Source organism: Euprymna scolopes, chromosome 19 (genome assembly GCF_053919585.1).
Source record: "Euprymna scolopes isolate OS-2025 chromosome 19, ASM5391958v1, whole genome shotgun sequence".
Taxonomy (NCBI): domain Eukaryota; kingdom Metazoa; phylum Mollusca; class Cephalopoda; order Sepiida; family Sepiolidae; genus Euprymna; species Euprymna scolopes.
In genome coordinates, this window is record NC_136500.1 from 29,898,656 (window position 1) to 29,913,986 (window position 15,331).

At 32.6% G+C, this 15,331-nt stretch overlaps 1 protein-coding gene across 1 annotated transcript in view; it reads left to right on the forward strand.

Annotated features, from left to right (window-relative positions):
* Positions 1-15,331, forward strand: part of LOC145303491 (CCN family member 1-like) — a 384,636-nt gene that overhangs the window by 318,524 nt on the left and 50,781 nt on the right. The window contains exon 4 of the mRNA XM_080144917.1: positions 11,772-11,983. Coding sequence (XP_080001043.1) covers positions 11,772-11,983 — 212 coding nt within the window. The remainder of the gene's footprint in view (positions 1-11,771; positions 11,984-15,331) is intronic.

Genomic DNA, 15,331 nt, shown 5'->3' on the forward strand with positions numbered 1-15,331 from the left:
GAGAGAGGACAAGCTTCATAATCGATTTGGGTGGAATATTTGGCTGCCAAAGGGTCAAAGTTCAAAAGATTTTACATTTGTGGTCTCTAACCAACTACTAATTTTTGGTCTAAATATTGGAAATTTTACATAACTGGTATTCAGACATGCGGCAAACTTGTTTATTAGTCTGGGGGCAAAAATTTGGCTGCCAAACGGTCAAAGTAAAAAGAGTTGACCTTTCCAGACTCTACCAATCTTCTCCGCCAATTTGGAATTTTAGATGTAGGTTACTTGGATATGGGTCAAACTTGTTATTTTGATTTCAGCCCAAAACAATAAATGTTATGGGGTCAAAATCGAGGTCAAATTTAAAAAAATGAATTTCTTTGCGGTCTCTACCAAATTACTCCCAGAATTTTTGGTCTAAATATTTGAAATTTTACATAAAGGGTGTTCACACATAGGGAAAGTTATGAACAGTACACAGGGCCCAGTCAAAGCAGGGTTGAACTGCTTGTATATATACATATATATATATATATATATATATATACACATATATATATAACTACTTCATTTACTCACATAAAATTAATATACGAAGTATAAATTTATGCGTAAACTTTAAGTATTTACTTCAAAAGTGCTCAATACGTAGGTAGAGCTAGTTAGTAATTTATAAAATATATATGGCGAGTAAGCTACACTGAATAGTTTGCGTTTCATCCGCTATAGGATTCGTCAGGCTTATGCGCGAATTCTGTGGTTGTTTCTTGTTTTTATATATGTTGAGGATTTTAGTAAGCCAATCAGCTTTCTAGTATCCACCGCGCCCCTTCCTATCAGCCAATGGGCATGCATTTTATCGAACAAAGGATCTGTTTTAGAACTAGGTTAGTGGTTTAGGGTAGACGTTTTCCTCCCTTTTTATATATATATAAATATACATATGTGTACACACATACATGCATATATATATATACATATGTGTGATCGTTTATGTATATTCAGGTTTATTCATTTATTTGTTTGTTTGCTATTGTTTTTGTTAGTTTTAAATCTATTTTGTATCTCTATCCTAGAGTAAGTTTTGTTTTGTGAACACAGTTGTTTGCTATTGCTCATCTACAGTTTAATAGATTTTGGGGTTCTTTATTGATATATATATATATATATATATATATATATATATATATATATATATATATATATATATGTACTTGTACTTGTACTTGTACTTGTACTTGAAACGACATTCACCCTAGAGGAGTTGAGTCGGCTTCATGAAGATGCACATGTCGTATCGCCGCTGCCCAAGCCCGGCGATCGGAGGCAAGATCCCGAGTGAGCAATAGCCAGTCACGTCTCCAACGAGACAGGCCATAGATGAGCGGGCCCGAAATAAGCTCAGCGTCGGCTTTGATAGTCCCGAGCCACGTTCTTAACTGGCCACCGACACGTTTTTTCCAGCCGGGTAGAGGACGTGGGGAGATAGCCTCGTGGATAAAGACCCCTGCATCACAGCGAGAGGCATGGCCGAACCATCGAAGGCGTCGGGCCCGCAGTAGGTCAGTAATCGCCTGGAGATTGCAGCGACGCCGGACTTCTTTGTTGGCGACGAAATCCAAGGGACGGACATGGAGAATGCGGCGGAGATTGTAGTGGTCGAAAACTTCTACGCGTCGCAGATCCGCTTTCCGTATGGGACAGGTCTCACATCCATACAAAAGTATTGAGCGGACGAGGGCCTGGTAGATTCGTATTTTTGTCCTCAGACGTATTTCAGGCCGTGACCATAATCGCCTTTGGAGTCGACAATAGGCAGCTCGTGCGGCATTAATGCGCGCTTCAATCTCATTCATGCCTTGACCGGTACCAATGAACGTGCATCCCAGGTATTTGAAGCTATCCGTCTCCTCGAGGGTTTCCCCGTTGAGTTATATATATATATATATATATATATATATATATATATATATATATATATATATATATATAGTACTGATTTCAAAATTAAAAAAAAATGGCTTAGTTTCCATTAGTTACAATTGTAACCAAAACATTTAGAGCTCCAGTCTTGTTTGTAGTGGTTGAGCTAACCAACCAGACAGTTATAAAATTAAACTACTTTTAGCTAGGATTAGTTAACGCATGCAAAAACTAATACAAATGTCGTCAATTTGAAACGAACCTTTTGCATTTTAACTTGCCTACTAATGTCCGCGTTATTAATGCACCCAAACAAATATTTTAGCTTTTATAAACCATCTTTTGTGTGTGATTATTGTTTCACTTGTCCATTTCAGTGTTCTGTGAACAGTAGGTTAAGAATGTACATATTACTCAAAGACATACACACATATATTTGTTTTATTCATATAGATTAGACAATATTTGATTATGAGGACAGATTGTGACGTCCATTTTCGATGTAGTATCTGAGTTGAGATTTGTTGTAAACTTCAATGAAGTGGTCTTCTAGTATTGTGTCTGTGAGACGGAGAGTTTTTTTTTTAATATATGATAACGCACTTCCTAGGATATAAAAGCGTATTGTCTGAATTAGTTTTTCTAGAGTATTTTCCGCTGAATTCTTAGGAAGGCCTCTATCATTCTAATAATGATAGAGTAAATCGTACTGATAAATACGTATTACAAATAAAATGACCTTATAAATATACCCGATGAACAAAATGCAAGAGGGATACACGCAACTGCATTGAAAGAGACGAACAGAATTTTTAAAAGGTCTCCCGATTAGAATGTATGAAATAGCGTGGTAAATATCTGGTATCCGATAGGATGCCTCATCTTCAGCTAAAACAAACTGATGAGAAAAGCGAATATCAGGACACATCACGAATATTGGTGAATGTGTGCGAGCACTGCTTTAAGGGATGTTGTTATTTAGTTTCTATCATGTTTAATTATAGATAAAATGGAATGAGGCGAAAAGTTTTCTTTGTTGTTTATGCAAAGCCGGTATGAATGCACTTCTTACACAATTAACACTTCTTTTTCAAACAATAAAGCAAGGAACGAATCTTCAGGATAAATACACAGTTTGCTAGTCGCATCATGATGTGCTCAAAGTCTATTATAGTTTCGTCACTTTACGTGTATTTACATTCGTTACTGTTGCACGCAAAGCGTTAAAATCTCTCCGGTTCTGCATCTCGTATCATTATTATTTTATTTTATTTTAATCTAGCAGAGCTTCAAGCTATTGTTCCGGTTGAAGGTGGCGATAAGAGTAAGGATGTATAATAACTTCCACCGTCTCTCGTTCTCTCCGCCTACACACCACTTAGACTTTATCTTAGATCAGCTAGTGTCTCTTTTCTGCGTATACTAACACATAACTTCAGTCGATACTGCGGAAATAACCCTCTTTACATGATAGCATTTAACAACGTGTTTAATTCTTGATAATATGAAATGAAATGAATTAAGATTTGACCCCAAAAGCATTATTTTTAGTTTTTGATTTTATCCACCCACTGTTTACACATACCTACATTATACCAACTTTTTGTTTTGTTGAGTATTTTTCACGTGTTACCTAGGAATACATACATACATACATACATACCGATAGACAGACATATGGTTGCTCTTTATGCAATAGATACTTCTATGTTTACATTTTAATGAAATATAAAATAACACATTTTACTTACTGTTTACTCGCAAATTCTTACTCCAGAAGTTATTTTGGCTGTTTATTTTCTAAAGAGTCACTTTTTTCAAGGTCGCACAACTGTTGCATACTATATTATCTGAAGAGGATTGATGTAATATATTTTTGTTGTTCATGTTTCTGAGATGCTCATATATATATATATATATATATATATATATATATATATATATATATTCATTGTGAGTGTTCATATTGTTTAGATATAGAGACAGGTCTTATATATAACGAGACAGACAGGTAGGATACAGGTTACTACAGGAGAACAAAGCCTGTAATTCAATGAGAGGATATTTATGAATATCTTGATAGATAGACCGAAAGTGCGTTTGACATTTACGTTTTGACAGTTGTACATTTTTATAAACACAAAGTTCATATTAATAAAATGTTACTTTACCTTTGTTTTGGTAGAATGACAAAACACAAGACGGCAGTTATAAATGCAGATGATGATACGTTTATTTCTTCGACCGGTCGGACATGATTCTGTATTTCAGGGATTCAAAGTTGTTTACATGCTTACCTCTAAAACCTCTCGCTTCCCAGAGGGTGCCTTGGTTCTTCTAGCTTCTCCCGTATAACTCCTTTCGCTTGTTCCAACTGACTGATCCTGCTTCTGATGCATCTAACTAAATTCATAACTCATGACGTCACTGCCCGACCAGCACGTGCTTCTCAGATACATGGCATGATATGCCTCCGTCGTTAATCATGCATTGTTATTCACATGTTTCTTACAAAGCCGACCCTCTAACCTAATTTTCGTAACCCACTTTACAAATAACATTTTCCATTGTCCGTTTTTAAATTCCTTATTTTAATTTCCATTTTTATAACAGAAACAAAATTCATCATTACATTCCTTTTTCAATAAACATATATCTAACTAGTTTGTGGGAGCTAAACAATGGTAATTCCACATTACTCATTTTCAATAACATTCTGTATTTATTTTAACTTATGATTCGAATTCTCAATTCCAAATCTAGCTTCGCAAGTTCGAATCCTTGACTATCCTATTTCATATTTACTCACTTACAAGAACAGGCTGCTGTTCTTGTAACACAGCCATTCTGGAATAAAAGTTAATTAGTGGTAAGGTGTACACTGAAAGACACATCGTGATTATTGATAATTATGGTTTAACTAGGACAAATTTTGATTATTTAAGAGAACCACCCAACATGAATTTATTTCTAATAGACTTGAGAACGACTAGGGTTTTTTAGTCAGTCCCGCGCTATTGTGCTCTACATAGTAGTCTTAGTAAAGAAACTTGGCTCATGAAGGCTTCGTTTAGTTTTAAGAACACATAGGCAGAAAGGTAGATTATTACTAGTGTTTGTATCAAAATCATTGTTTGTTGTTAATGCTTTACTAAAGAGGGAGATTGCCAATGTGTTTTCGTTTGAATCTACGGAGAGAAAGACGGGCGGACACACAGAAGAAAAAATTGAACACATTTATAGCGAAGAGTAGCTGCACCACTCGGCTTAATTTTGAAATGAATCAAAACGTGTACATGCATTCTTCCACACGGAAAACCCATATTATAATATATCTCGTACATTATTGATGTTATTATTTTATACTGTTACGTTGGAAATACAGAATTACCTACAGAAGATGAAGAACAAAAGAAATCCACGCTTTCATTATCTAATCAAAACAAAATATATTTCGTATTATTTGGATTCATCGCACTATTGTTCTCATCTTGAGTGTCATATTCATAACGTTTCGCTCGATATTACCTGAGACCTTTAAATGTGTTTTGTCAACCTCATGAATTTGGACGGAATTTCGAGCAGAACCGACTATTTTCTTTCACGGGAGTAACATGCTCTCGTTCTGTAAGCCATGACCGGATAGAGGTCCAAAGTATATCGAGTTCTACAGAAACATTCTAGAGTTCGACAAAGTACATTTAAAGAAGGTCGCAGGTTACATCGACCGAAACTTTGTGACAATAACTTTCAATATAAATCTAAATAATACAAGTAACAAATCCACATCTCACAAATTACGAAACAAAATATATTTATTTGATTTTGAATTATTAATATGAATTAAGTGACACGTGTTTTTAAACTTATTGAATTTATAATGATAATAAACATTCAAACTTTTGAATTAATGAATAAGATTATCTTCTCTGTAATGTATTTATAAAATGGCGAAGATTTGTTTTTGTTTATGACCGTGAGGATTGTAAATAATAAGGCTTTCCACAGACACTAGTATTGCACTAAAATTTGATGTGAAAATGCAATTATAACCAATGTTTTCTAAGAAGATCAGACGTTAATTAAAGGGTTAAGCGAATCATGTTAGAGAAAACTTAGCTCTGCAGTTGGATAATTATTTAAAGGTAAATACATTTTGAAATGAAAAATTAGTACGAATTTATATAGATGAAAATAAGGATTGAAACGACTTTATAGTCTTATAACGAAAAACGGCTGTACGTACCTGACTTCTTCTCACGACGATATCACAAATGAATAGAATCGAACGAGTATGCCATTCTGAACAAAAACCCGTTTAACTCAGTGGGAAAGTATTTTTACCTCAAAACAGGTGAAGACACAATGTACGATGTTATTGATTACAACAGAGAAAATAAACGACGCAGCACCACGCAACTATTAGGGATGAATAAAAATCGTGCATGCTGATTTTGGAATTATATATATACATACATATATATGAATATAAATATATATATATATAATATATATATAATTATATAATATAGATATATTATATGTATATATAATATATATAATGTATATATATGATATATAAATATATATGAAGAATTAAATATATATAGCCTTATATATATTTATATATATATAGATTATATATGTATATATAATTTGAAATTGGTATATTTAGGCAGCATTTTTTCATTCAAGCAAATATTATTAAATACAACGGAGACTTTTTTTCTTATAATTCTTTTTTTTAATTTTTCAATTTTTCGTATTGTCTTTTTTGTTTCAAAATCAAAAATATTAATAAAGGATCCATACATGTTGCTGTTACGAGCGCTTTCGATTCGTCCATGAATCATCATCAGGTGTTAAAAATACAGGATTGCGAAAATGAGGATTGAAAATGAAAACTAAAATATATATAGTCAGTGATGAGTTAAAATAAAAGTCGATTAAGAATAAAAGTCGATTAAAAATTCGAGTGTTAAAACCAGCAAGTTCGTAGACACCATGTACGAAGTCCGTCCAACACGGACTACGCAAGACATTTCAGAACGTTACTACTTTTTTGAAATGCAATGTCATTTATATTAGGTTGAAGAGTTCTAATGTACGACGCTTCAAGAATCTTTAATTTTTTTACATTATTTTCCGGTTGTATAATTTTTGTGTTGTCAACGAGGACCTTTCTAACATTGGAGGGGGGACAGCTATGTTCTTTTTTTAAATGTTTGTAAATCGCGCTTGTGTCGTTAAGGTGCATAGTTATTCGCCGGGACAACGTTGTTGTTGTATGCCCAATGTATGTATTATTTTTGGAGTTACATTCTCCAATAGAGCATTCTTAATCGACTTTTATTTTAACTCATCACTGACTATATATATTTTAGTTTTCATTTTCAATCCTCATTTTCGCAATCCTGTATTTTTAACACCTGATGATGATTCATGGACGAATCGAAAGCGCTCGTAACAGCAACATGTATGGATCCTTTATTAATATTTTTGATTTTGAAACAAAAAAGACAATACGAAAAATTGAAAAATTAAAAAAAAGAATTATAAGAAAAAAAAGTGTCCGTTGTATTTAGTATATATAATTATATATATATAGACTTATATATATAGATTTATATATAGATGGACTTATATATGTATAGAATTATATATATATATATATAGAGAGAGAGAGAGAGAATTAAATATATAGAGAGAGAGTTTTTTTATATATATATAATTATATATATAATTATATATAGAGAATTATATATAGAATTATATATATAGAATTATATATATATAGAATTATATATATAGAATTATATATATAGTTTTATATATATAGTTTTATATATATATAGTTTTATATATATATTTTTGTATATATAGATAGATTTGCATATATAGTTTTTATGTATATATAGTTTGTTATATATATAGAATTATATATGAATAGAATTATATATGTATAGAATTATATATGTAGAATTATATATATATAGAATTATATATATATAATTATAGATATAATTCTATATATATAGAATTATATATATAAAATTATATATAATTATATATATATAATTATATATGTATATAATTATGTATAGAAACAATTATATATATAGAATTATATATACAGAGAGAGAATTTTATATATAGAGAGAGAATTTTATATAAAGACATATATAGAATCATATATAGATATATATGTCTATAGAATTGTATATATATGTATAGAATTATATATATATGGGTGGTATTATGTATATATATATATATATATATATATATATATATATATATGTATGTGTGTGTATGTATATACTCGTGAGCAACAAAAAAATGGACCAAACAAATTTTATACATTTTATTGCACTAAAAACTATATTAACCAAAGAATAATTGAACAAAGAAACTTTAAGGAGACTAATAACACAAAACAAGACATTTACTTTAATAAATGCTATGGATGGAATCGCATTCCCTGTTGATTTCTTTAGAAGATCATTTTTTTTACACATGCTCTCAACCAAAGTGGAACACCTAAGATGCTATTCCATTCGCTTTGCACAGCTTCCCATAGTTTGTCATTGTTCGGAAATTTCTTCCATTTAATGCACTAGATATTATGGACCAAATATTTTTTTTTGGGGGGGGGAGTTCAATCGGAATTTTGACCTGGTCAAAATATCACATTACCTGAATTATCAGAAATCCATTTTTTGTGACTTTAGTAATGTGTGCAGGGGCATTATCATGTTGAAATATAATGTTCGGAGATATTCCCATCTTCTGGATACTTGGTAACAGTCCTGTTTCTAATATTCGAATGTATTCCTTTGCATTGATTGACTTCTCACATCAAATAAGTTCCCCAACTCCTGCTGCAGTAAAAGTTCCTCATATCATTATCTATCCATTCCCAGTGAATGGTCTAGGGCGACGAACTTCAGATTCCCCGTTTACCAAGCATTCGACTTCGAACCTTTGACCAATACGCTTCACTACAGAAAGAGATGTTTTCACATTTTCCTTTTCTTAAAATATCAAAAATCTTCTTGTAAGACATATGTGTTGCCTTAATCCTGCAATTCGTTTTTATATCCTCGGTGGTATATGCGGTGTTAACATTTTTAGGATTGATTTTTTCCACTTATTATTATATGCTAGAATAATAATGATCTGCAAAATAGAAATGTTCAGTTAAAATTAACAGAAATTCATGGAAAAATATTGGAAACTCGATTTCTTCCTTCTTTCACTCTTAGCCCATATTTTTGGCTCATGAGTGTAGATATAGAATTATATATATATATATATATATATATATGTAAATATAGTATTATATATATATATATATATATATATATATATATTTGTAGTCATCGACATACAATCCTGTTTCGTTGTATCATAACTCATCAGTGTCCCGAGAGTAGTACCTCTCCCAAGCCAAGGATTGAACCTAGAACTGTCGTGTGTACAGTCAGCAGTTATATATATACATATATATATATATATATATATATATATATATATATATATATGGTCTTTGAAGTTTTTAACCTTTAAATATATTTTTTATCATTCGTTAGAAAACCATCTAGTTAGTAATCATTTAATCACCTGCAATCACTGCATCAGATCGCTCTAGAATTTACTATAGCACTAATAATTTATTTTTAAGGGATCATCAGTTGTTTACCATGAAACCCTGTTTCGGGGATTTAAAAACAAAACAGCATATAACATCATGGCTCCCCAGCAGTGTTGATCAAACACCACCTCCCTTAATCTTAGGAAGAAGACATGTTACAAATATTTGATCTAATTTCCTATTCTTAATTCCATTATCTAACCTTTTCATGCTAGAAAAATGAATTTCTTACCTGTGTGATTCATCAGTTTCCAAATTTAAAATGGATATTTTTTTTTAATTTACCAGTTTTGTATTTGTAAGATTAGGATTAATCCATTTAACTACTTATCAACCCCACTATGATTTGTATTTTGTATATTCACATTCATATTTATTTAAAATTAAATATATAAAGGTTAAAAATATTCATACATGTATACATTTTTATGTCATTATAAATACATTTTATACATTAAAAATATACTTTTGGATATCCTTTATTAATATGTTCTGGTTAATCTTAAACGATTCAAAAGCATCAGGATAACGAACAAATACTTTATTCAACTGTTCAAATATTTTAGTGTTATCCCCACATTCTTTTATCATCCTTATTACTAAGCTAGAAACTGGTGGTGTAAAATCTATTAATTTTAAAGTAAAGCGAGCTATTCTCAAAAACTCATACATAATGGTTCCATAAAACATTAAAACAGGGTAGGTACTATCTTTATGCGGCAACGTACTATTTGGAATGAGAAAGCGTTATATATGCATATATATATATATATGTATATATATGTATATATATATGTATATATATATGTAAAATTATATATATAATAATATATATATAAAATTATACATATAAAGAATTATACATATATTCATAGAATTATATATATATATATATATAGAATTATATCTCCACACTAACGTAATGTACTTGCAATAACCCTTATCCCTGAGTGGCTTCCGGGCCTTGGAAAGTGGTGATCACTGTGTAAATAAAAATATATATATATAATTATATATATAGAAGTATATATATATATATAGAATTATATATATATAAACATATATATTTATATAGAATTATATGTTTATAGAATTATATATATAAAGAATTATATATATATAGAGAGAATTATATATATATGAAGAGAGAATTATACATATATATATATATATATGTATATATATATATATATATATATATATATATATATATATATATATATATATACATAAGTACTTGTTAGACTAGAAAATTCTTGCGGAATTTTAATTTTTATTTCAAATAGTGTATTTTTCCATAGATTTTCTTTATAAAACATTTTAAATTATATATTATATTGAAACTTGTTTTTCGCTCTGCCTAATCGTTTAAGTTACAATTATTTAAAATCAATAAAGTCTTCTTTTCAGAACGATGATCACAAGATGGAAAAAGCAAATTCAAGCTAGGTCGAAAAACTGATGAAACTGCTTAATAACCACTAAGGAACGCACAGCACAATGGTGGTTTAAGAAATGTCTTTGCAGCGACGAGAGTTTTGAGAATAATGAGCAACTTAAAGAAACGCCGTTATTAAGCGTCATCTTTTTTTGTTTTACGCAATAAGAACCATTCGTTTATAGACCCGGTTTTGATTTGTGATGAAAATTGGGTACTTTACAACAATCGACGACTCCCAGATCCGTAGTAAGACACTGACGAACCTCCACGACACTTCCCAAAGCATAGATACAACGAAAGAAGGTACTACTGACTGTTTGGTGGTCTTTAACCGGTCTTATCCACTACAGTTTTTGTTTATTGCAGTCGAAACTATTACGGCGGGGATCTACTGTATACAAATAGATGAAATGCATCAGAACTTAGACAACAACACTCAACATTTATCAACACGAAAGAACAATTCTTCTCCATGACAATACACGACCGCACTTTTCTAAACCGAGCTTACAGAAGTTGAACGAATTGGGCTACGAAACTCTGCATAATCCACCATACTCTCCTGACCTTTTTACATTACTAGCATAAATACACTTGTTTTGCGTTAGCAAGTGTATTGATACTGATAATACTTATTTCTATCATTAATTTTTTGTTTGCGCTGAGATATGTTCAAAAGTTAAAAACCGCAGAAACTTCCTTGTCAACCTGATAATTTGAAGTTATCAAACTTATGCCTTGCATTGTTTTTTTTCTTTTTCGTAGGAAAACCAAGCACGAACCGGCCGGTGCCTGAAACAACAAGGCCCCCGATCCGTCCACCGTGTGCCATTATCCAATCGGAGTGGTCAGCCTGTTCAGCCAGTTGCGGTGTAGGAATGTCAGTACGGATGACCAACGACAACACGGAGTGCGAAGATGTACAGCAGACACGGATCTGCTTTATTCGACCGTGTGGCGAATTGGTAAAAGCAAAGGTAAGATATCAAAGCGAAATAATATTGCTATATTTACAACGAGTCTATAGAATATTCGAGGATAATTTGTCACATATTGTAAGGGAAAATAAACGCCACATTTATGGCTATAATAGATGTATTTTAATATTATATCATTCATGTAATAATAATCTACAAACAAACAAAGATTACTTGTAGAAGCATCCCTGGGCGTCCTGCACGTCCGTAAGCGTGATTTGAACGTAACGTATGATGTGATTATTGTGACGTTTGAGATAGGCTTCAAAATTAGATTCATTCTGGCTGTTTTTCGTTGATATTAAGGGGTATATTACTGGTGTTTCTTTTTTTTTTTCAATTAGGTTAATTCACTGCTACATTAAAGATAATAAAAAATAATATATATATTTAAAAATGTAAGAACAACCGAGTTATTTTGTATAAATTTTATTAACCGAAAAATTATCAATCCGGAGTGATTTTTATTAAAATCGTCACCGAAATCGGATGTACGTTTTCTTTTTTCACATATCTCTCACCATTATATATATATATATATATATATATATATATATATATATATATATATATATATATATATATATACCAGCAGAATTACTCGTCGTTGACTGGGTTCCAAAAACAGCCTACAGCAAATGGACTATGATTTATGAAAGGTTATGAAAAGAAAGGGTTGTAATTCGAATTTGGGGGTATCAAAACAAATCAAAATATGATGAAAGTAACAATAAAATAGATAAACCCCATAATTTATTATACCATACCTGTTTACACTGAAACACTTATCACAATATTCTGTGGGTATATATTAAAAAACCTTGTTAAACTTTGTGACATATTTCCATTCTATGGAGGTCAGGCGCGAACGAACACCCCATAATTTTATTATACCATATTTCTTCAAACTGAAGCATAATTATCAAAGATAATTATGCAGATAGATATGAAAAGTCTTTATTAAAGTTTGTGCCTATTTCCATTCTATGGAGGCAAGGCGCGAACGCAGACCCCACAATTTAATCATACCATCCCTATTTAAGTTAAAACATACTTATTAAAGTATTATTATGTACATCTATATCAAAAACACTTGTAAACGGTTTTTTTTTTTAATTTTGATTTTTTTTTTTATTTCCATACTTTGTGGATGAGGCGCGTACGTAGACCCCACACTTTTAATGAATCATTATTATGCCAGATCAAACATACCCATTCCTGTGTCTCGATACATCTTCTATCATTATATGTGATCAGTTTTCTATAATAGTCAACAATATAGGAGCCTATTCGTGACCAGACACATACAGAGCCATCCAGCTTTATATACATATATATATATATATATATATATATATATATGGAGAGAGAGAGACAGACAGACAGAGAGAGATGGACAGAGAGAGAGAGAGAGAGGGATTACAAATACAATACGAGGCTATCCAAAGGATTAAACGTTACAGTTCTGGATCGCCTATATTCTTCCCCACAGTTGCAAATGCTTTATAGTAAGAGTTTTATTCGTTAATTATTGCCTCACATGGAGCTTTCACACAAGTCAACAAATGATTTGATTAGAAACGTGTGGTGTTCTCTGGGGGCTGAGTTACAACAAGTCTCCCCAAACGTCCAGTTCTCTCCACCTCCTTCGATAGCATTTGCAAAGGAATTTGCATCATCGCAACAGCCACATACCATTGATTTCTCGCTGGTAGTGGGCATTGGTTTATATTGGAATTTGAGTGGCACTAAGCCTCCCCACGATTCCAGTTCTCTTTGCGCTTGTCCAGCGGAGGTCTAGCCAGCGCTCTCTCCTCGGTCTTTCGATCCTCCTTGACCTTTTGTTAAAGAGCATCTCTCCTCTCTCTCTCTCTCTCTCTCTCTCTTTCTCTCTCGCTCTCTCTCTCTGGCTCTTTCATACTCTCTCTATCTTCTCTCTCTGTGTCTCTATTAGTAGATCGAGAGAGAGAGGGAGAGGTTGGAGGAGGTCAGAGAGATATTTTTGTAGTTAATCCACGTTGCAGAAAGTGACGTTTCATCTAACCGGATGTCATGTGATGCTACGTGGCAAGGTTGGTGAAACGTTGAGTCTCTCAGAAAATGCCGAGCCGAGCAGAAGTCTAAAATGGTTCTCTCCTAAGTAAGGGGGAGATGCGCGCCCCAGACGTGGGACGTGGTAGGTACCCATAGTGGAGACCATCGATGGCGGCATCTGCAGATCATGCCTGGGAGAATAAAAGGTTGAAAACCCAACATCTGTCTTCATCTTGTGTATTCCGGCGAAAACAGCAAGAGAGATCCACCCAGATGAAGACTCTCCCAGAGCAGCGGGACCAGGTATGATCTTCTTTAATTCAAACACATAAATACACAACAAGTGTCCTAACTACTAGACAAACGGTTTAAGGCATCTTTCGTCCCGTTCTCTCGTCTCTTAACACTCGTAATATCTCTCTCTCTCTCTCTCTCTCTCATCGTCGTAAACTTCTTCTCTTCATTAGTAAAATGGACACGTCATCACCATGGTACTAGTATCCCTCAAGTAAAGTGTCCAAGTCAAATCCTCTTCTTCTCCCTCCCTTATGTAACACTTTCTCGGCTCTTTGGTATCACTGTTCTATTGGGCCTGACGGTGATGAAACAATGGGGGGATGCATGATGGTGGTGTAGAACTTGTTGATATGCAGCTTCGGCGTTCTTCTTTCCCTGTAACGCTTCTTTGTTATATTGTCTTGTGTTATTCCCCACATTCTACGGTTTTCCTTAATATTTCAGACGTTTTCTTTATTGCTAGGCGTTATATTTTTACAGTTATTCCTCTGATTCCAATTTCTGCCATTCTTTTTTCGAAGTTTTTTCGGAATTGTTCCTAGTGCTCCTAGGATTATCGGTACTATTTTGATTTTCTTCATCATCCAAATCCCTTTTAACTCTCTGGCTAGCTCTGTGTATTTGCTTGGTTTCTCCTTTTTTTTCATACTCACCCTGTGGTCAGCTGAGACAGCAAAGTCTACGAGTTGACAGGATTTTTCTTTCTTGTTAATTATTACGACATCTGATCTTCTTGCTTGGATGGGTTTGCCCGTTTGTATGTCTATGTCCCATAGGATTTTGTGGTTCTCGTTTTCCAGTGTTGTTGCGGGTTTATGCTTGTACCATTTATCTGTACGCTCAAAATGCAGTCATTTGCACAATTCCCAGTGCACCACCCTCCCCACTCATCATGCCTGTTTTTGTATTCCTTTTGGGCCAGTTTGCTGCATTCACTTACTATATGGTTTATCGTTTCGTCTCTTTGTCCACAGAGTCTGTATTTGCTGTTTTCTTGTGTTTTATCGATCCTTGCTA